The 24,338-nt window shown below is 36.4% G+C and overlaps 1 protein-coding gene across 1 annotated transcript in view; it reads left to right on the top strand.

The window, feature by feature from the left end:
• ZNF385B (zinc finger protein 385B) overlaps positions 1-24,338 on the top strand; it is a gene marked incomplete at both ends in the record, with an annotated part of 116,511 nt that overhangs the window by 73,456 nt on the left and 18,717 nt on the right. Inside the window, 2 exons of the mRNA XM_084209155.1 lie at positions 11,725-11,835; positions 23,354-23,516. Of these exons, the coding sequence (XP_084065281.1) occupies positions 11,725-11,835; positions 23,354-23,516 (274 nt within the window). The remainder of the gene's footprint in view (positions 1-11,724; positions 11,836-23,353; positions 23,517-24,338) is intronic.

Below are 24,338 nucleotides of genomic sequence, written 5' to 3'. Positions count from 1 at the left end.
TGGAAAAAATCTTCTCAGCCTGTGGAAGCCCTGAAAAATGTTAACTGAAGGTGGTTTATTTTCCCCACAAAATACTTGAGTCTTTTCCTGAAACTTTGAAAAACCTCTGAGCTTGAAGGAAACACCTGGTAAGATACACTGATTTAGATAGGGGAAAAAAGCTACCAAAACCAGGGGGTTGTCAGTTGAATTTGAGGGATTTTTCAGTTTCTGGTATTTTAACAGAAAGGTGCATGTTCCCTAGTTCCTGTCAGGAATCTCTCAAAGAGCAGCTCTGTGAAATTGGTGAGCCTAAATAAGCATTCTTCTGTCTCTCTTTCTACAATTTCATACATATAATTACAAGGGGGGGAAAATGTTTATTAAAGGAATACAGTTAGGCTTTAAGGAGAATCTCTTCAAACATTAATTATTTTATAGATTTTCCTATTGCTTTTGGATTTTTTCAAAGAGGAATTGGATGGATGAGCTTCCTTCTCTCAGTTTCCAGATCAGCAGCCAGACAGGGAGCCCTGTCTCCAAGGAGAAAGTGCACTGACAGGCACTGGTGAAGAACAGAACTCACCAGGTGCAGCCTTTCCCTACCCCTTTGCAGGAGCCTGGCACCCACCAGGTGGATTTTGAAAAATGATTTCTAAATTGCTGCATTGCATCCATTATTGCGTGTAAAAGTAATCAGGTCATCCTAATTCTTTAAAGAAGTTATCTTTCTGTGTACAAATCCTACAGTTTGCTGAGTCCTCCATAAAATCTGGTCCTTGGTTATGTGTTTTATGTCTTTCTTAACAGAAAGCTTGGAGTTACTCTTTGTTACATTTCAGCAATATTTATTTCTTTTACTAGTCAACACAGGAAGGCTCAGAAGCCTTTATCTGCATTGAATTGCTTTCTTCTCAAGTTAGTAGTATGTTCCTGATGCAAGAAAGCTTTTTAAACAGAGCAGGTTGTTAATCATAGATATTTGAGGCATTAGGTAACTGAAGGATGTTTTTCAAATAGACTGTGATTAAAACATCTCCCTTCAAAGCAAGCAGCCACAGAATTGTAGCTTAGGAAAAGTAACGTGTCTTTTACCACTCTGATGACAAAGATTTTGCTAGTTCTGAATGACAAACCCAAGTTGTACAAGTTCTAAGCAAAATTCTAGAGCTTTATAGAAAAGTAATTCTCCATATGCCTGATGAAGTGGCTGCTTTGCAGTATCCTGTGTGTACACGGTGAGCTTTCCTGCCGTGCCTTAGACCTTTGTCACATTGCTCCGTGCAAAACTGAGAATTGCTGCAATAATTATTAGTTAATATATTATAAAAATATAAATATAAATAAATATAAATAATACATAAAAATGTAGCTGAAGTGTAATTCTTGCCATTCTTTCGGAATGTGGGTGTACTTGTAGTCTTTTAATGTAAATCCAGTCAATTTCATGACAATCTGAAGGCCATGGCAGTTTAAAGCTGCACTGTGAAACTTTGCTTTCCTTTGCATGCCTGGAAACCAGCAGCACCCAGGTTTGGAGCAGTGACCAGCTCACCTCAAGGAGCAGAGCAAGGCTGATTTGAGTAGCTGTGCCTTTCAGACCAATCCACTATATACAGTCTGTCCATTTTCACCATGAGCTTCAGCTGCTTCCCCAGGTTACCGCTAGGGAAAGAGCATCTCATTTCTTGCCCATGTATTTGTTAGACAAGACAGGTTTCTACCTGCTTGGTTTCTGGTTTACTTAAATTTAAAGAAAAAAGATCCCCACCAAACATCAAGAAAAAACCCAAACTGACAGACTTTGATACTGCATTAAGTTTCAGAGCAGGCTTAATTAGAGGAATCCTTTAAAGATTCATATCTAAATACAGTGCTTTTTTAATCAAAAGTATTTTGAAGTTTATGTTGTGTATGTTGTTGATAAAAAACCCGAAACAAAAACAAGAAAAACCCAAATGAGAAATTTCATTATTAATTTTTTAGTGAAAAAGGCCTTATTTCTTATATATGATGAAAAGCAGAAGACAGCTGTGAAAATAGTTAGGCAATTCTTGGTTCTCACTTATATTTAGCCATTTTATACATTCATATTCAAGTCTCTATAAACACATAAATTCTATCCTCCTATTAAGTTTTTTTTTCAGTATGTAAAAAAAACCCCTTTTTTTCAGAACTGTAATGATATTAATTCATTTCAGAAGACTAGATTTCTTGTGTCTTTATTCTCTCCTGTTCACACAGAATTAATCAAAAGCTTTGAGTTTGTCCTTAACCTCTCAGCATAATTCAGAACCGTAGTGGAAATTCAAGTGTACCTAATGCAATATCATTCATCTTTGTGTTTTGGTGTTCTGGAGCAGCCTGGGAGCAGGAAAACTCATCAAAACTTAGAGCAGACTTTTAAGTAGAAAAGGGTCACAGCTAAGGACTATCTCCAAGATGAAAGGAAAAATCAGGAATCTTGTTTGCTCCATGTGCTACCTAAGCTCCCTTTCTGAGTACAGAAAATTCTTGTACAGATTCAATTCTTAGGCTTGAATCTTTTGGCAGGATTTTGCTGGAAGGTACTTCTTCATGTTATTTGCCTATTTATGTTGTTTTACTACCAGTTAGTAATAGTTTTCCTCTCAGTGTGTGTTATTGGTTTGCTTTTCAGCAAGTCTCAAACTACAGTGTGTTTTTATTTTTTGCTGGATCTGAAGGCAAGACAGTAATTTTTGTTATTTAGCTGAACACAGCTGAGTGCTCTGAAAAACAGCAGCTTTAATAATAAATAGCAGTTATATAACACCTATCAGAGGGTTTTAATGTGTTATTTAGACCTTTCAGCTTTTTTTATGGGGTTGCAAATATTTTTATCCCCATTTTACAAATGAGTGATATAAGACTCAGATGAAATTACACAAGTACAGTTAAACCTATGAGCCAGCATAGCCACAGAGGGGAAAAAACTGTCTTATTCCTTGAGCTTCACCACTGGATTTGGACTTTACTCTTTTTCTCAGGTTTGGTCTGTCATGGCCCCAGCAGTTCATTTTACAGATGCAAAGAAAGTATTGCAGAATGGTAGAGTAGTAATCTGGATGGATTAAAAAAGAAGCTGCCCAATACATAAAGCTAGTTCAGTTTCATGGAACAAAAAGCACTGAGCCACAGATACTTGCTTTTTTTACTTATTCTCCATTTGTTTGGTGAGGAATTCTCTTTTATCCTAAAATATTCTCAGCAGCTTTCTGTTTCTTTATTTCAGCCATAAAAATGTCTCGTCTTGTCTGGAGCAGAAAATTCGACAATTTTTACCATAAAGGTTAAATCTATTTTTGGAGTTCTCATAACAAACTAAATCCTTTAATGTATTTATATCCTTGCTTGAGAATAAGCCTTAGAAGAAGCAGGGACCAGATTTAGAGGGGTTTTTTTGTTTGGTGGTTTGATTTTTTTTGTGGTGGCTCATCAGTTTTTTTCTTTGAGTCAAACACTTCTATAGGAATCAAATATTACATTTTCATAAAGTTTTATACAAAGATTTCTAAAACAGCAACAGCAGTGGTATTTAATTTTCAGAAAATTCTGAAAATTTAAGACTATCCTGATTATGATTTTCTAACTCAGAAATTTGTTTTAGCATGCAAAAAATATACAAGCATGAAGGGAAGGAAGGGCAGGGGAAATACTTACAGCACTGAAAAAAAATAGTAAAAAATAGTTTAAAAGTGTTTTCTCAGTTACCTTTTGACCTTTGTGCTTAATCATACCAAATCACATCACATTGCATGGAAAGAAGAGAGAGGTAGGAAGAACTGTGAGTTTATTTCTTTGATTTTGATTTTTAATATCAGTTAGTTGATTTAGGCTAGAGAAGTGCAGAGACAGAGGAGGCCAGAAAAGCAGAAGGTTAGAAAATCCTTGGATTTGTTTCAAGTGTTCCTTTTGCTTATGTTGGTCTAACCCAAGACTTCAGAACTGGGTCAGGTCAAAGACGGAGATTCATCAGTAGCCTCCTGATCTTGGTCTGACAATGGTTTGCAAATTCCTCCATGCAAACCTTACTGAAAGCAGTCACTGCTTCAGCATGAGGTTCCCAGTGTGCTGCTGTTTTAGCCCTCTACGAGGCTGGATCAGAAAACATCCTGAGAGAGAAGGATGTGTGATGGTGAAATTGCTTGTGCTAGCACACAGGAGGGATAAATGTGCGTGTCAGTAAAGATTTAGGGCTCTGCTTCCCAAGTCGATGCTGAGGAAAGATGATGAATGCATTTCTTGTTAAAACAGAAAGGATGTAATTAGGTAGCTGCAGAGAAAGTGTATTTGAGCATGGGTTCTGACTTTTAGTGACTGGGCTTCAATGGAGTATTGAAAATCTGCAAGGGTGGTGGAGAAAGGTTAGCAAATGATCAAGGTTTTTATTGTGAGCAGCTTAAGGAGTTTGGTTTATCAAAGAGAAGGTTAAGAGCTGGCATGATTGCAGTGTATGAGTGCCTGCACTATTCAGAAGGTGTTTGAGTGGCCTTTAACTGAGAAGCACAGCTAGATTGAGGGGTTTATAGTAACTCAGTAAGTATTGCTTCCACAGTCATGTAAATTAACTTGTATGGAAACTTTTAAATCAAGTTGTTGAGATGGGCTTTTTCCCTAAAATTTAGGCTCTGATTGACCACAAAGTATTGGACTTTGTAATAGGAAGGGCTGAACCTTTTCAGTGAATGACATTGTCATAAATTTTTCAGGAAATCAGCTGTAATGGTTCCCTCTGGCCTATCCCAAATCTGTAAATCACTTCAGAAATCCCTTTCAGTATTTTGTGATTGTGAATACAGGCACACAAAGAGAATCAGCCTATTTTTCATTTTTCCATGCAAACTTTAAGGGGGAACATGCAAGAGGGTAGTACACCCAGAGGCTCTGCATTATACCATAGGACTGAATATAAAAATGCAGGGAGGGAAATTTAGCTGCTAGGAGGTGGAGATGGAAAATTGGTCTCTGAAGTCCAGGGATATAGCCCTGCAACTCTGTTAACAGAAATAACATGGAATTTGCAAAAGCAGAATTAGTTAAGCCTTAATCTAAAAGCAGAATAAGGAAGCTGAATTTGTTAGTATTTCTAATACTTCTTTTAAGATAGAAAAGTTGTTTCTGGCTCTGGGTGTCCTTTTAGTTGTCTTGTACTAAAAATGAAATAGAAGTGTAAACACCAAAGGTGTCTTTCCTTCTTTATTTTCAGTACTCACTCTTATTTCAGCAACTCTTCTGGATAGCTGTAGTATCTGATGTTAACAAGTCAATTACAGCAAGATTTTTGGGTCTGTTAAAGATGCTTCCTGCTGATTACACTAACTAGTAGTAGTGTGTGGGTGTCCCAGCTATCCCAGCCACTGTTTTCCTCAGGGAAGTTGGAGCTTGCTGCCAAATTGAGGGGACAGACAAACACAGTGAGAAGTTGCATTCAGAGAGATTTGCCTTCAGAGTACAATGTTGTTGTTGTATTTTAGGAATCGTGTGTAAGGGAAGAGAGAGGCTAGTCCCTGTAGTCTGAATTCTTTCTTAGTGGATGCTAGTTTTACTGCACTTGGGAAGACATCTACTCAGCATTTTAAAAAGAAAAACTAAAATCATGGACTTTCTGTAACCTGAGTATGGTTGGGTTTGATTTCCCTGAGATCCAGATTTCATGCTCTCTGCAAATGTGCTATGTATAAGTACATTGAGAGCCTCCTTAAAAAAAAAAAATGATTCAAGCAACCCTCAGCTAGACCACAGGACTGCAGTAAAAAAACCCTCAGTAATGTTGTAAGTTAATTATTCTTTTTGTCCCATGAAGTATTTGTACAAGTCTCCAAATCAGCTGCTGAGAATGTGAGTCGCCCCTGGTTTGGTTACTGGCTATTTACATCCGCCTGTTTTTTTAGAAGCCCCAAAATGCTGTGAAGAGCATAGAGACAGAGATGTAGGGAGGTGGTGTTTGGAGAGCTGCAGGCTCACACTACAGAAATACATCTCTGGAGACGCTGTGTGCTACTCAAGGAGAGCTGATGCACTGGGAATATTGATGGCTTTCCTGCAGGAAACAAAAGTTGTTCACATCACAGAGTGATTTATGTTGGAAAAGACCCTGGAGATCATTGTGTTCAGCCGTTAAGGCAGCACTGCCAAACTCACAAGTGAGCCATATCCCTCAGTGCCACATGTACCTGTCCTCTTAATATCTCCAGGGATGGAGACTCCTCCATTTCCCTGGGCAATGTTGCAGTGCTTGATAACCCTTCCAGTAATACATTTCTCCCAATATCCAAGCCAAGCCTCCCTTTGTACAACTTGAGGATATTTCCTCTTGTTGTGTCACTTGTTACCTGGGGAAAGATAGTGACACTCCCCTTGCTACAACCTCCTTGCAGCTAGAGCTCCATCAGTAGAGCTGGCACAAGTGTTCCTGATGCAAAATAAACAATGAAATGTATGACAGAACTGCAGTGACTTGAACACTAAATTATGCCTAGAATTAGTCAAGTGAGAAATATGTTCCCTGTTGGAACAAAAGCAGCACAAAAGTGCAGAGAACAGATTTTTGCTGGTTTGTGTTGGCCAAGCATGCCAAGCATTACATCACAATGTTAATGTTTCTGATTTTAATGCTGGGCATTTAAGTATGGGCTTTGCTGAGTATGTGGATTCACTTCTGTCACTCTTTCAGTCATCGTAATAGGTACAGTTATGGTAGGGGGCTGTGTATATCTGGCAGAATTTGTGAAAAGCTTCAGTGTATTATCATTCTCCACAATGGCAGTGTACTTGGCTTTCATAACAACTGGAGCTCAGACACAGAGGGAGTTACAGAACTTAATTTAGATGTTGAACTGGTAATTTTTATATGCCAGTGGTTTTTTTCTGGAGGGAAATACTGGATTATATTATCAGTTTGTTCCACATATGGTTTAAAACTTTTCTTTAGCAGAGTAAACCAACATATTATGCTGAAGGCCATTCTCTGTGTTTTCCAGAATCTTATACCTGCTGGTTAAGTGATCTGAGTTACATCTCTTATCCCCACTATCAATATTATGTTTACAAAAGCTTGTCTGACAGTTAACTCTATATTTGACCCAAGAGTTACATCGTGATAAGAGGTAACAGGACATTCATTGGCCAATCACAATTTTAAACCTTACTCAGTTTTAAGGTGATGCTCCAGTTACTTACCTTCCCTCAGGATGATTGCAGTTTATTTCTGAGGCTCACAAATTGCTGTATATAAAGAGATTTTTCAAAATAACCAGAACTTTGGTTTCACCAAGCAATTTCTCCTAATGCCTTTTTTTTTTTCTCCCACTTCTTCCTGTGCCTACTTTTATGTCTCTTTGTAGTCTGGTTCCTTTCCCAGGAGACACCAGAAGAATCTGTGGTACCATGATACACAGCAGGGCAGGGAGAGTTCCTGGTAGCAGGAATGGTTAGAGAATTCAAGGATGAAATTCTTGAATTGCTGATGATAAGGTGTAACAGCTCATCTAAAACTGGCTTTGTACCTGAGGACAAAAAGGTGGCAAATATAATGCAAGTTTTTAAAACCCATTCCACGGAAAATGAAAGGGGGGAGGCTTTTTACCAGGCAAATAAACAGGCACCTCAATAAGAACATTATTGTACCTCATCCTGTACACTGCCTGTAAAGTGTGAGCGTAATTCCTTTCTAAAGGTAAATCCTTCTTTACAAGCCCCTTTATAGGTGTCAGCAAACATGAGAATAAGGATGTTTAAATCTACATGGTCTGAATTACCCACCAAGGTTTTTCACAAAACCCCTTGGCAAAGATTTTTTAAGAAAACTATATTTGCATAAGAAGACTTGCGTGAGAAAAAGATGCTTGGGGGGGAGGTAAGTGAGCTGAGGAATTTTGCTAAGTACTCCAAGGTAGTGAGGACTAAGGAAAACAAAAATTGTGAAAGACCTTAATGAGACTGACAAGCCAGACAATAGAGGTTGGTAAAGTTGCATCTAGATATTTCTAAAGTGAGGCACATGGAAGTAAAAATTCCCAAAACTTGACGTAGAAAGTAGTGTACTAGAATTGGCCATCAAGACTTGGGAGTGAGAGCTCAGCTTTATAATAGTGGTTCCTTGAAAACATCAGCTCAGAGTTCAGTACTGATCTACCCAGAGTATTTTATATGGTTCCTGTCCATGTCTTCAATATAGTTAATTGAATTAGTTGATTTTTTGGTAGAATTGAGGAGGGCAACAAGAATATAGAAAGGAATGCAATGATTTCAATACACAGAATGACTGAGTGGCACAAAGATAACTTGGGATGTGGTATGGATCTTATAAAATTGGATTTTATGAAAGTATACTTAAGCAAAAATAATTTCTTGACACTGAGGACTGTAGGCATTGGAAGTGCATGCAAAGAGTACAAACTGCTTTGCATCAGTTTCAGGGGTAACTATTCAAGAGAACATCACTGGAATTTATCAAATACACAGAAAACACCTGAGTCTGGAAAATTGTTGGTGGGAAAATATGAAAAAAGCAGCAGGAAATACAATGTCTGTGCTGCCCCTGTTCTGTCCTGTCTGTTGCTACACTTGTATTTTTCTAGGTGCCTTTAAAGTTCATGCTGCAAATCTCGGTAGGTATAGAGTCTTTCTGTCTGAATTCTCTTAAGCTTTGCTCGCCTCAATAGTTTGTGTGGTTTTAACGAGACTCATTGCAAAAAAGATGCTGTCTTCAACTTTCTTGGAAAGACATTTTCAAATTTAACTTTTTATTAAACCAATTAGAAAGGAGAACAATATTAACAGGTTGTATGTCTACCAGAGCACTATAAATTGCTTTGTTAAATTCCCCTGTAGCATAAACAGCGTAGTGCAGACTTTTATTTGCATTTGTGGTAGCTGTTAGCTTCTGTTATTATTTTGTTTTATAGATCTGGTTCTTAAATACTGGTGCTCCCCACTGGGCAAACTATGCTGCATCATTTCCTAATAAATACCTCAAAAAATAATTCCCTCCCTCCCTGCAGTGAAGAGGATAATTTTGTGTAGGGATCTAAGATCAGTTTACCCTGCAGCATTAATCTTCTATCAGAGAGATACTATTTTATTTTTCCAGCGTGCTGTAATCCACCCCAGTTTCTGACATATTCAAAGTGTATTAATTGTTAATGTTGCACTTCTTGAATTCTAATCATGACCAGCTTGCATGCAGGGCTCCGGTTTGGGAGGGATCATTACCCACTCCCCTGGGGATCACAAGTGGTGCTTTCTGGAGGCAGCATGAGCTGTATTATTTTCCTGGATTTTTGTTCTTGTGCTGCTGCATCTGTTTGAAGCTGGGAGGTTGTGCAGAGGCTGCCTTGTGTGGTTGTGAAGCGCCTTGCCTTGCCTTGCGCTGTGGATTGTTATTGGGAGTGCACAGAGGAGTCATTGATCACTGCTTCTTCCCTTTGTACCTTGTTTAAACGGGACTGCAGACACTTGTGGCTGTTTTTGCTATTTCTTTTCACCGAGCTCAGACACTCCAAATGGTTGAGGTACTTTTGAACATTTCTCTTTTCTTCTAGATTAACAGATTAACACCTAGTATTTAAGTTGAAACGTAAAAAATAGCTTCCATTTAAGAAAAAATCCAGCTCTTTCCTAATAATACATCAATATTTTAACATGTATAATAAATGTAATAATATATATTAATAGTCATATCTATTATAAAGTGGATGCTCAAAAAGCTTTTAATCTGCATGTATAATTTTGATATACTATGTAGGGCAATGCCATAAATGGTACAAGTTGGAAAAAAGGGAGTTTTTTTGTTGTGTTTTAAGCTTTTAGACTTTGAATTCTCACTATGTCCTAGAAATAGAAGAAACAGGTAACAAGGGCATTTATTTCAGGGGTTTTTTTCAATTTTGTCACAATTCATTGTAACAACAATGCATCATTAAATTATTTAGTAGATCATTCCAGATGAAGAGGTTCTACTTTTGTATTGTCATGTGGTACCTCTGTGGCAATGAACTACAGTATTTAGTGGCAGAAGATAAGTATTAAATTACCTTTCCGGAAAATTTATCACTAATGCCATTTACAAAATCATGCATTTGGTTTAAAATGAATGCAGCAAGAAACATATGTAGCTATTATCCAAAAAAAAAATATAAAAAGGTGTTTAATATTAGGTAATACATTTGGGGAATATATTCTTAGGCAGACACAATGCAGTATGCTTTTCTTGAATTTGTTTTTTTGTGTGTGCCCATATATGTGCAGAAAATCCTCAATAGTGCAGGCTTCTCTGGAAGCTTAAAATTTGCACTAAGGGAAAATTAATGTCTTTATCTTCATGTTTAGAAAGTCTAGAAGCAGGTAATTTCCTGTTCTAATTCTTCAGTGGATCAGTTACTTCAGTTGTTCTCTCATCCTTTTGCAAGTCAGCTTAGTACCAAGAGTGTCTTGTGGATCACCTGGGATTAAACAGCCAGGTGTGGTTTCTTCCAATAGTACTGTAAAGGAAAAAAAAATATCACTGTGGTAGCAAAGCAAGCTTCAGAAAAATCTATAAAAAATAAAGTTATTTTCTTCTGAACTGGTTAAGAAACGAAATGGAGAAATAAGCACTTATCTTTTGTTGTAAACTTCCAATTTTTCTCCTCTCCTCTTCAGAATCTATTGTTTATCTTAGATAAGGATGAGGGACCACACATACACAGATGCTTATAGGATCATTTGGGTTGAAAAGGGTCTCAGATGTCATCTGGTTTAATATTGTACTGAGAGCAGAATCAGTTGTGAGGCCAAACCAAATATTCTGCTTTTTCTTTAATTAGAAAATTTGGTTTGAGTATTTTTGCATCAGGAAATAAATTTTAATCTGTAGTCATGTCACATCAGGAAGAATGACGTGTTGTGACTGAGGCCTCGACACAGTAGTAGATCTAAACTCTGTTTTCTGAGTACCCTGTGTCAGAGCACCCAGAGTGCTCTGGGATTCTGAGCATATTCCTGAGCAACAGCAGTCCTGATGTTTAGCAAAGATGTAATCAGTTCTCAGTTCCTGAAAAGGTTCAGTCAAATTTGGGAGTAATATATTCTGATTTTTCCCTTATCTCACATTTCTTACAGTGTTAAAATGTTTTCTGAAGCATGCTAACTTTCCTGGTACAAACACTCCCTTCATGTTCCTCCAAACTTCAGCCTTCCCATGGGCTCTGTCCCTCATCAGTTCTGCATGGAAGTGCTTGGGGATTGCAACCTCTTTTCCCAGCAAGTGGTATTTGTAACAGAGCCTGGAAAGGACCTCCTTTCACAAAAAGATCTCCAGGAGAGGATATTCTTCAAATAAGTGCTAATATTTATCACTCCAAGGAAAGCATGTAGAAGTGAATGACAGTAACTTGTCAGGGTGCAGAAGTGCCTTCTGTAATGTGTCTGTTGGGGCGGTGGGTGATGGGCAGGGCTTTCATTTGCAAGTCAGGTGTGGCAGGGGGGCCCTGCAGCCCAGAAGATGTGCAGGGCTGGGAAAAGAACTATTTAGGAACCTGGGATGGCAGCAACAATGAAGCTGCCTTTTCCTGGCAGCTTTGGCATGCTACCAATTCCCTAAGCTGGAATCCTATTTCTCCTGTTTATCTAAAAAAAAAGAAAAGAGCTTTCTGCTGGAAGTATTTTTTGGTTTTTTTTTTAATTTTTCTTCTGTACTGTTTATTGCCCTGAAAAGTTGTAAATTGGTTATTGTTTGTTCTCCAGATGGATCCAGTGCAAAAAGCAGTCATAAACCATACATTTGGAGTGTCCATTCCCCCAAAGAAGAAGCAAGTAATTTCCTGTAATGTCTGCCAGCTTCGTTTTAACTCTGATGTGAGTATTGCAAATTTTCTTCTTTTTTTTTTTTATTTGGTGCTTTAGGTATAATTAATCTAAATCTCTTTTTCCCCAAATAACTCATTCCAGTTCTACTTGCATTCTCCTCAGCCTGGTGGATTTTTTCTCACTCAGAGGCAGAAATCCATAGAGCATGAACTCTTTATTTTCTTGGATAGCTCTGGTACTATATCCAATGCCATGTCCATAGGTGATATCCCATTTGATGGTACAATAACCTTCAACAGGTATTGCAAAAAGAAATGTTTGCCTGAGGTTTTTTCCCTTAAAAAAAAAAGGAGGTGAAGCAAAAAAGCTTCCCAGTGAGTTCTCCAGGTCATATTTGATTTTTTTCTAGAAGAAATAGCTTTTTCTAGTTGTTTGTATGTCCTTGCTGATATGTCTTTCCATTTCTGAATGAAGTCACTCTTCCAAAAATTTTCATTTATAATAAATATAAATACTTAGTTCTAGCTGTCATTTTGAGTATGAGAAATTTAAATAAACTGTTTTCTGGAGGTTAATTTTTAAAAAATCATTATAAAAGAGTACACTGGTGTTTTTAAAATATATAACTATTTAATGTTGCTTCCTAATTAGCTTGAAAATTAAAGAAATTCAAGGAAACTCTATCTAAGAAGTTTATAACCTTTGACAGTTAAGGAGTGTGTATTTGTTCTTGAAGACTATTACTAATGTCATTGAGTTAATAAAAATAAATTCCCAGATTTCTTTTTTTAATCTCAAGGGTAAGAATAAATCCTGAAGTGATGTGTTAATATTATATATTTTTCTCTCATAATTTTTGTCTCAGAAACAGTTTGCAGGCACCTCCTCCAAAGCCTTTGAGTGTTTTGTGCTCCCATACCCATTACCCTGGTTTTCTCTGCCTCTAACATTGCACTTTGAACAGTGTCTTGTGAAGTGTTTTCCCCAGTTTGCCTTTCTTGTCTAGGCTAGTAAGGATTTTGAAGCAGTGCTATCTCAGCTTCAAATTGATTTCTAAATCTGTCATCATTTGACAAGCTTATTAAACTTCCTTTGAAGTGGCAATATCTGCTTAGTTAACTGATCTCAGAAGTCATTATTTTAAATTTAGTTTGCTTGTCTTTCTACTTTAAGTTTAAGATTTAGAACGAAAAAATCTTTTCTGCTCTGATACTTGGTTCAGGTATCAGAGTCAGGTATCAGACTTAGAAAGTAAAACAAAAAGTGCATATCACAGTCTGCTTTAAATATTGGCATCACAAAAGTATGGCAGATTATAACTACACTACTTCTTCTGGGCCAGGTGTATTCAGTAGGGGGGTGTGATCTTTCTTCCTAAATTTGATAAATATATTCAGTTGTGGTTACTAGAAAATATCATCATCCTTTGAAATGAATGGTTGTAAGAAAGGATGAAGCACTGTGACTGTGATACTTTTCATGCTGAAATGCAGCACCTTACTTTCTACAGCAGTTTAGTTTACCAGGACATCCACAAACAACACAGAAATTTGATTTTGCAAAGTGCTAAGGTTATAACAGTGTTATGAATACCAGAAGATACTTAAATATAAATCTAATTGCACAATTGTTTCATAACCTCAGCATCCAGGAATATTTGGAGAATGAGTCTTCATAGTGCAGTACTTCTATTTCAAAAGCTTTCTAGCCTTTCATTGCATTATTTAGCTTCTCCTGAGAAATAAGATTCTAAACTTTTCTTCAGGTTCAGTCATTTAATCTAAAAATTATTTAGATGAGCATCCTTTTTTCCTGAGAGCGAGATCCTATCTTATTTGGATGTTTTTCTCGCCTATCCAAATAGACACCTCCACCACCCCCATAATCAGCATTGTTATCATTTCACTGAGGTAAATTTCACTGTATTGTATCATCTCACTGGTAGTGGGGCTTCAACCAAGCTCTGCAGACTCACAGTTCTGTCCTAGCTTGTTGAAACTCCTGCATAGAAATAAAAATCTGGACTCTGCATGTTTGTTGTTTTTTTTTTTTTTTGGTCCCTTTGGACCAAAAATAATGTGAAATTATGCTCAGGGTGTGGCATGATCTTTACAATCTATCCTTTGTTTGCTGACTGGGGAAGAAGGGAGTTGGGTAGGGGTGAGAACCTTGTAACTGCTGAATCTTTCAGGAAATCAGTTCCACCATGTGACATGCTTTCGAGTAGCATCCAACTCTGCTAATCTGCATTAAAACTTCAGTGTAGCACATTGCAGAATGAGGTTTGTAGTACAGTCACTCCACACTTGCAGTTTGTTCTGCAAGGCTGACATACTTCTTGTCCTTGGTAGGCGTTCCATTCCTTTGAACTTTCTCTGACCTAAATTATGCAATCAAATTAAAATGGCAAAACTAAACTATAAAGAGTCTTTTTTTGGATTGGGTTTTTTTTTAAATTTTTTAAAATTTTTATTCTCCTAAGTGAATTTCATTTGCATGGTGTTTGAGGATGCTGACTTCATTCTGGTGGTGTTTTATCAATTGCACAAGAAACACAGACAGTGGTTATTCATCTGTGAGAAGAAAATTGGTTTCCTTGCCTGCAATCTTTTCCTTGTGTCATGGACAACTTACTGGTCTGAATCAGTTGACCAAAACCAAAAAAATCAGACTAGTCAATCTGTAGTTGTCAAACCTCCCACTAAATTAATACAGTGAATTGCAAAGGTTTTGGGCTTCTTTTTCTTATGTGTCTGCACATTTAGCTCTGGTGAGAGTGTTCTGGCATTAGATTCAGAGGCAGGGATCTGCAGGTACCTGAGAGGAAATTTTAAAATTTAAATATTTAAAAATACATTGTCTTGAATGTGGGATTGTGCATGTTGAAGTGATGGCTTCTTTATTTTGAAAAATAAAGTTTGTAGAATGATTTTTCTTCTGCCATGTAACTTGAATAGTATTTTCTAACTGAATTCTTCAGGATCTCCCAGTCTTAAATTTTTAAAAGCACAACATGAAGAAAGCTTCTGTGTACAAATTCTTAATTTTATCTAGTCTTAACTCGATATGTCTGTCCTCTTCCAAAAAAAGGAATGATAGTATTTGACTCATACTTACAGACATTCACCATCATACTCTGCCTGTCCTTTTTTTAATATTTTCAGCTGTGTTTTGGTTAAATTGGAGGTTGTCTATTTCCTCAACTGGTGTGTAGCAATAAGTCTCCAGCAGCTGTGGAGCTTTGGCCCCAAGGTGTCTGTTCTGTTATGGCATCTGACGCTGTGGCTTGCAGCCATAAGGGCAGAGTGAGTTGTAGTTGGAAGGAGATCTGTTTGGTTTCTGCAGAATTGCTCTTTTCTCCTTGTCTGAATCATTACCTTGTGCTCAAGTAGTTTCTCTGCTCTTCTCCCTCATTATTTGATTTTATTGTTTAGTCTTGAGGTTGTTAGGATTGTTTAGTCTGGAGAAAAGGAGGCTCAGGGGTTACCTTATCACTTTCTGTGCCTACCTGAAGGGTAGTCAGTCTCTTTTCCAGGAAACAAGTGATAGGATGAGAAAAAACTGCTTCAGGTTGGTCCAGGGAAGGCTTAGATTGAATATTAGAAAAAATTTCTTCCTGAAAGGGAAGAAACAAACATTGGAACAGACTGTCCAGGCAAGTGGTGGAGTCAACATCCCATGGAGGTTTTTAAAGGATGTGTAGGGACATGTTTCAGTGGTGAACATGGCAGTGCTGGGTTAACATTTGAAATTGCTCTCAAAGGCCCTTTCCAGCCTGAAGGATTCTGTGATAGTCCACAGAGTTTTAGGAGCTTAGGTACTGCACAGTACTGCCAGTACTAATCTAATCCCTTTTTCCAGCAGCCAGGCTTCTCTATATCCAACCTTGCAAATGCACAATGCAGGGCAGTCCATGTGTTATTGTTCTGATTTTTGTTTGGAGGTGTCCTTTTTGTAAACAGATTTTGTCATCTGTTGATCATGCCTGAAATAAGCAAAAAATGTCTGCTTCCCTCTGCACACTTTGTTTCTTATAGAAATGTCTTTGGCTGTGGTAGAGCCTGGTAGGCACTGTCTTGTTCATAGGGTATAATTGGATTGAAAATAAACTTGAGTTTGCACAGTGTGTTGCTGTGTGGATAATGACTGCAAGTCAGCCCTGATTTTTGGTGTCATCTCAAAAATCGAGAGATGACTCAAAAATCAGGAGGAAATACCTTGAGGCAAATTAGAAAAGCAGATGTAATATTTTTACATTAAGAGACAGTGAAGGTCATCCTATTGTTGAATGCATTTAAAGCTAATAAAGATGATGTGATGAGAGAGTTCATCTTTCTAAAAAGCCAGAAGGCAAATTTTTTAAGTTTAGGCAAGTATTAGCAAAAGTTGACTTTACAGATTTAAATAAATCATTCATGCTGTCAAAAGAATAATAAACAAAATAATCAATAGCATCACATAAAAATGTACAGAACTGTCATTGTATTCTGTCAAACATTTTACATTTTTCTTATTTATAAGACTATATTGATTCTTTGGGTATGGAGGGTAGTGAAGCAGATAGGAGGTAATTAAAAGCATAAATCTCAGGAACTTGTGAAGGTAATTTTCTGTTTTGTAGACAGAACTGACAAAATGATGAAAGTTGTTAGCTCCAACATCACAGAAATACCGCATGATTATAGGGTACAGGGTTATAACATGATGGAAGTTCTGTTCAAATAACAGCTGTTTAATGGAGCTTTTAACTAAGTTTGGTAAGGTATTTTAAATATGAGTTGACTTCTTACATCATGGCTGATATTCACAGCTCCTTGGTTTTTCTATGTTCTTTTCAATAATAATCTACCTTACTATTTTGAGAAACAAGGTTTTATAAATCTGTAAGGATGGAATTGATAAACTAATGCATAGCTTTGGTGTAAAAAATGTATGAACATGCCAGGTTTGCAAATTTCTTCAATTACATCTATTATTAATAACAAATGAGATAAAACTATATTTTTCAACACTACTTCCTAATTTATTATGTAATTTTTATTAGAGTTATGATTCTAGTCTAAATTCTTCATAATTTATATACTCAAATAAATGTGCGTACTCTTACAGAATGGTTCTAACAGATAAAGTAAGTGATCAAACATTTTGTAGACATTTTACCATTAAGAGAGCTTTCTAATTTAGGATCTGCTGTGAATTAAAACAACAATATTTTACAAACATAAATACCTCTCTGCTCCTGTCTTGCACAGTTAGTTTCCCCCTCTACCAGGACCACTGCCATTGTAATCAACTTGATCTATAAAAGTGGGCAGGAACACAGGTGTTGAGAGGTTCTTTCTACAGTATAAATTATTAGTATATTTAGGACATATTTGGGTTTTTTTAGCTTGAATCTATGTAAAATTTTTTGTGCTATGTGGGAAAAAATTCATCAGTACTCCATAACAGAATGGAATTCTGGGCTATTATATATCTGTTATTTATATAATATTATATATCTGTTCAGTCTTTCAGTTGTTTCATTTTCCATGGTTGAACTCTTACTGCCAGAGGCTTCTGTGGTATTTTCAACAAAATGTTTTTCATTAGAGATTACCAATTGTATCAACAACCAAACGAACGGAGGATTTGAAACAGAATCATGGAGGGTGGAAAAGACCTTTTAGATAATCCAGTCCAGCCACCACCATGTTCACCACTAAACCCCATCCCCAAGTGCCACACCCGGGTGATTTTTATACAGTTTCAGGGAGAGTGACTGCGCCACTTCACTGGGCAGCCTGTTAGAGTTAGAATTGCTGTTGAGAGCATTTCCCACCCAGGGTGGAATTCCTGCTTTAAGAAGGTGCAGTAGCAAGTGAGAAGAAACATGAGCTGTGAGCCACCTTTTTCTGTTCCATTTAGTTGTGCACTCACCTAGTATTGCGCTCAAGGTGTGAACCAGAATTTCCCACGTGGATGCTTCAGAGTCTCTCTTTATTTCTGCATTTCTCCTTCTTTCTGTCCATGCAGATCTACCTATATTTAATGGTATATGTTAATAGCCAGACTGGATTATGTGGAAGCAGATTGAAGCATTCAGCGAAAGAGTTGATGGTACAATTGTCTTATTTCCAGGAAGACCTAATGAAGGGCTACTTCAGCTGCTCCTGATTAAGCCTGTAAAAAATCTTGATCTCACCCACATATGCACTGAACCTTTAGACTTACTCAAGCCTTTCATCAGGTTGATGTTTCTTTGTGTAGCAATAAATTCAGTTCATTAGTCATTCACATCACAAGTGGATTCTAAAACTCAGTCAACTGTCAAAATGAACCCCGTGGATTTCAAATACACTGTCAGTCATTGCTTCTGATGGGGAATATTCTGTTAGCTTTTGTGCTGCAGTCTTGCCTGTAGTTCAGAGTTTTCTTACAGGTAATACTTCTATCAATGAATCCATATGATCTACCTGTTTCCTGGTTATCTAGATCTTTTCAATATATACAGATTTATCAACATTTCTAGCTTTCTACAAAGTAAAGCTAGTGAAGTTGTTTTAAGCACTACAATAGGCTAATATAATTCACATTTATTTTCAAAAGCATGTTTACATTTAGAAGATAATTTAAATTGGTAATGATTTATTAAATGCAGTCTAGTATTTAAGGCTATTGTATATGTATTGTGTGTAGTCATACAGTTAACATACTGCTTGGATTTCAAACTTGACAATTTATAAATAGCAATTTTAAATAAAATGTTGCATTTGTATCATTTTTAAGAGCAGAAAAAGCTATCCTTTCTTACAGCCAAGTTATTAATCCTTATGACATAGAGACTTTCTTAAAAATTAAAACATTCATTAGGTTTGATTGGTTAGGGGGTTTTAATTGGTACTAAAAGACTGTGGATAGAACTAAGGTGTATAAATTTTAAGGTGTATAAGTTAGAAAAATTATGGTGAAAAATTACATGGTTATTTGCCTGTCAATTATATTCTTAATTATTTGCAACAATTTAAAATACAGCTATCCACTAAGCCATGGTCTTAAAAATATGTAGACATATTTTTTTAGTGTTATAAAATATGCATCCCAATGATCAAAAAATAATGCCAGAAAAATGCGTAAACACTTTTTTGGAATTTGGCCTGTCAGTACGAAGGTATTTTTTACATTCTGATTCAGAATGTCACATTTATGGCAGCTTAAAGCTTTTCTTGTTCATTAAACCTTACTAGCCAGTACTTGATGACCTTCTGTGCTGTCTCATAAGTAGGCAGGTTCTTTTTTAAAATGTTGCAATGCATATATATCAAGCTAGTGGATCACAGTTTTAGATTCAATTCAAAATTAAACTTTCTGTTCAGTTAAGTTCTTTCACAGAAATATTTTCTTATTCCACTTTCTCAAAATGTGTCCTTCTAACCTATTATGCATTTAATTTCAAAATTTTAATAATGATAATTCAATGGTGAGGTTTAATACCTACTATGTAAGCAATAGATGTAACATAATATTTTTTAAATGAAAAATATTTAAATAATGTTGAATTGTGGCACAGATAAATTATTTTACTGTCAAATGAATTAATCCCTAGAGTAAATGCAGCTGTTTACACTGGAATAAAGTGTTTTGCAATTAAAATCATTATAGTACAGGAGTATAGAAAGATATTTTGTGTTAACAGATTTTCATTTTGGTTTTTCCAATTTTTATTATTTTCTTAAATACTGTTTTGCTGCCACACAGTTTGCATTAATTAGTTGTACTTAATGATGATCAAAAAGTACCGTCAGTGTCCATTTAAAATATTGTATCCCAAAGATATTTACTCTTAAGTTAACTTTGTATTTTAGTGGGGGTTTATATTAAAATTTGTAAAGTATCTTTCTTTTATGCATATGAATTTTGAACCCTATCTGTAGACAACTTCCTGTGGATCACCAGAGCAAATGAAAACAAATTTTCAGCGTCTTGCCTTAAATAAAAATGAAAATTGTATACATCATGGCTTATTTCAAAGATAAATCTAGTATTTCAGTGATATATAAAGCTCATAGCTTCTGCTCTAATGCTGTATTTGTGTCATGAGCAAGTTTTAAGTGAGACTTGGAACAAATACATTTGCCTTGAATATAGTGCTTTTGCAAATATTTTATAAAATTAGAGTTATTAATGATCAGGAAATTAATAATCACAATAATTGGTATCAGTAATAATCAGAACTTGAGTTCCAATTTCAGATTGCCTCAGCTTCCCTTTTTTTCTTTTGCTTGCTATGATTCCAGAAAACTCCAAAGGTTTACGTGACATGGTAATACAGCATTTCAGTTACCAAAAGGCAGCTGAATCAAATGATTTATCCCACAGTGCATAAAAGGCAAACTCTGAACTTCGAGTGTATCTGAAAGGACTAGAAAATAGTGCTTGTGTGGTCAGGAAAGATTGCTCACCTACTTTAAGGAGTGCTTGAAAGAGTATCTGTGTTCCTATTCACAGAACAGAGATGAGTTGAGAAAGTCTAAAAACCAAAGGTTTAACAATGTCCAGGCCCTGAAACTGAAACTTGATGAAGTCAATGTAGAAACAAATAGTTATCTACTCAACTGACAAAGTGAGGCACTGAAACAGTTTTTTAAAGGTAGATTTTGCATCCCCTAACTACTTTAAAATCCAGCCTGGAGAATCCCACCTGCCCCTAAAGGAGTGTGATCTAGTTTGGACAGTGTTGAAGGATGGCATTTCCAAACCCCTGCTTAGATTGGTCACAGCAATATTTTTTGGCCTTATAACGTACAGCTGTGAATATGATAGATTATGATAATTAGAAAGCTTAAAAATTAGTCCATTCACCATGTTTCCATGAAGCTTTGCTTGTTGTTATGGAAATCCTAATTTTAATTCTGCCTGGGCTTGTTTGTTCTCAACAGGTCTCATGTACACTATATGAGGATTGAATGAAGGGAATCAAAACCTGTAGTAGGTTATTACTGATATTGCAGGCATTATTATTGCAAATATCAGCAGAAAGGCTTATTATCAAGCAATTGACTTACTAAGTCTTTCTCTTGAGTGCATTTATGTCTCTTATGTCATAGCTTTGGCCTCAGGCAGCATATGATCCTATCAACAGCACACATATGCGCGGAGCATAGAGTTCAAATATTTAAAGGGACATCATCAACTTGAGGATGCTTGAGTGGACAATCTTGTGCTTGCTATTATTAAAAGTTAAAAGTATTGGAATGGAAAGGGTATATATTCACCCCAATTTTTAGCTCCATTTTTTGTGCACAGCAATGTGTGAATAGTTTATTGAATTCTGTTGGTGGAAAACAGCCTTCTGGTGCATCATGTCACAACTGCAAAGCTTAAGAGAAATGGATAAAACCCAGCAAAGGTGGAGAGAGACAGGATGGGACTCCTGTGCCTCATAAGGCCCGTTGGCACAGCAGGGCAAAAACAGGACTGTGCTGCTCTGCCTGCTTTCAGAACTGGCCAGCTCCAACCAGAAGTTGACAAGTGTCCCTTTAAGTAGTGCACATAGTACTAGTGGTATAGCTGGTTAGTTGTTTCTTCATAATCCTTAAATTGTGTTTGTACATGTGTTAACATTTCAAAGGTTTTAAAGTCAAGAAATATTTTAATAGCAGTTGGTGAGTAAACTCTTTGCTGTTTTTATATAAAGTTTTTCAAAGACATCTCACTTTCAGAGGAATTCAAAATAAAACTAATCTAGCAGCCTTTCTTACTTGGATGCTTGCTTACTAAAATCTCCTGTGAAAGGAAAGATGCACCCACAACAACACACACTGTCCTTCTGAGATAGAAAGCGCTGTTTCATGGGCTGTAAAATCACTTCAGAAGTTCTGATGTGTAAGAACTTCACTCCTCTGTTTTAGCAACAATTCTCTGTCAGTTTAATGGTGCCAGTTACTTGAGTGAGGACTCCAACATGCTGTCTGTTCTCTTGCCCACTCCAGCTGTTTCTATTCTTCACTTCTACTCTGCCATGTGATAAAGCTGTTATTACATGCTGTCCCAAGGTGACTGCATTTGTAATGCCCATTTCTGCTGGTCTTAAAACAATTTTTCTCATTATGACAACCCTCTTTATGGAGTTCAAGCACCTTAGATATTATAGTTGCTCTTTATAAAAAGCATGTGACTCGTTTCGTGGCTCGCTTCATTTAACACAGTGAACTAAATAAAGTAGTAGATAATTGATTGACAAGAGAGAATGAATGTGGTTTTGCATGAACACAGTGAAAGTTTACTTGCACTGATGTTTTTATATGCCAGGTGCCAAGATGTGCTTAGAAGAAGCATGCTTTCTCTGAGTGTTTTAATTTGAAGTAAACAACAATATTAACTTCTTTGGTTAATATGTAACCTTCAATAGAGGCACCTAGTGGTATGCCTGAAATAATGTTTTAAAACTGTGTTTGGAAATGTTAATAATGTAAAGCTATTGCTGAATAGTACAATGTAATGGAAACAGACTGGTTTGGAGAGGACTTTTTTTCTTGCCCTTTATTTGGTAAATTAATTTATTAAGAAGTCAAGAAAAACAGTTAAATTGATTACCTGAAACTTCCATGCTTTGGAGTTTGTATTAAGTTGTAGTTCCTTAGTTTTGCTTCTAACAAAGTGGCCTGATTTGTCAAGGCATCTGATTATATAGAATCAGGAACAATGAAGGGGCTCAATATCACTGAAAAAAATGGGCAGGTATTTATTTATGTGTCTAGCTTTAGCTGTGCAACTTCAAAAACACTGACCTAGTTTCTGAAGATAGTTTTAAGAGAAAAGGTGAAGTAAACATTTCAGTATATATTTATACTGTTCTGTTTGGGCAGATTAAGACAAAATAAATAATAATTTTAAAAAGCTCCTCTTCGCCCAGTCCTAAAGGTTCCAATTTTCTTAGTATTTAAAAACTAATATTCAAGGCAATTTATAAAGCAATCAAGACTGGCAAGTATTTAGTTTTCTATGTTGTATTTGGGTCTACTGAAATTCAGGTATGGTGTTTCCTCATTTTAACCCTTATTTTTTGATCTAATAGTGAGGTAATATTTTTTCAATTGTCTCAGTTGCTGTTAGTATGAAGGTGAAAGTATTTTATGACATCTGTATTTGATCAAACTGAAGGAAAAATGGATTATTTAATCATGTTTCGGCACAGTACATCTTTTTAACTGTAAGTAATAAACACTAGGGAACACCACAGGAAAATTGAGTAGCATCTTTCTGAATTGGATGTGTTTACATTTGTATAGTTCTTTAAATCTTTAAGCACCATAGAAGTAAAGAATTACATTAGGAGTGACAGAGCTTTATGTAATCTTGAAGCCTCTTTTTCCAAGTTACTGAAAACATGCAATATTCATTAAAATCCTGTCATTTTAATATATAAAAACTTACATCCATGAAAAGTGGTAGTATAAAGCTATTAAAATTTTTGAGGTGGAATAATACGGTGCCTACTATTGAAAGTGTCACTTTTCTGCCTTGTCATCCATTGTATTATATACAAGTGCAAAAAAAAGTGAGCCTGATTTGTTCTCCTTTGTAGAGCCAGGCCGAGGCCCACTACAAAGGAAGTAAACATGCCAAGAAGGTCAAAGCACTAGAGGCAACGAAAAACAAGCCCAAAGCTGGTTCTTCCAAGGACAGCGCAAAGGTTAACACGGGCTGCTCCACCACGCCACTCACAGCCAGCATCTCTGACAAATCAGGTCAATGGAAACTCTTTGTTCTATACATCCTTTACTTTCTCCTTTTTTTTGTGTTTGTATGATGGAGTTTGGTTGCATGATAGTGATGCATAACTTGTCTTTTCTAAACTATACTGTGCTTGTACAGAATAGATTTGTTTTGATGCTCTCAAATTGCTATTTCACATCTGTGGAACAACTGGTGTCCCTGAATGCTAGTGTATTTTTTTAAAACCTATGAAATTAAAAAGTATGGATGTTCTTATGGCAGTAGTGGATGGATGTGGGTGGAGGGTGAATTCTGAGGTTATATGTTTAGCTGAAGCACAAGAAACCTTTGTAAGAAATTTTTCCTTTCTGAATAAGATAATCTTGCTCTAATAGGAAAGCACACCTACAGAAATGTGACACCTTGTGGCCTGGGTATTTCCTGACATTCACAGTTCATTAGTGCTTCAATATCACTTTTTTTTTTCTTTTTACCCTCCACATGAGTAATCTGAGGAAGGTCAGCAACACTAATAGCGGTAGAATTGCTTGAGTATCTGCTCTGTCAGTGTTGTATTACTGAATGAAACAGGAGACTTCCATGAACTTGCTGACAGTGTTATTCAAGAGAAGGCCCCTACTGTGGATTACCCAACTTCAGTCCACCTACTGCTGATAAATTTTCTTCTGCCTAGGGAGTCACTTATTATCCTCTTCACCAGAGCTGATCTTGACTCAGATGCCATCAGGTGAATAACAGTTTTTTGACATGTGCATAAAAAATGACCAAAAAATCCAATTCAAAAAAAGTATCAGTGACTATTTGTCATCCTGCTGTTTTTACAGCAGCTTCAA

The sequence above is a fragment of the Fringilla coelebs genome (assembly GCF_963513975.1).
Source record: "Fringilla coelebs genome assembly, chromosome: 7".
NCBI lineage: Eukaryota > Metazoa > Chordata > Aves > Passeriformes > Fringillidae > Fringilla > Fringilla coelebs.
The sequence above is the reverse complement of the archived record's forward strand: the minus strand, read 5'-3'. Positions and strand labels throughout refer to the sequence as shown.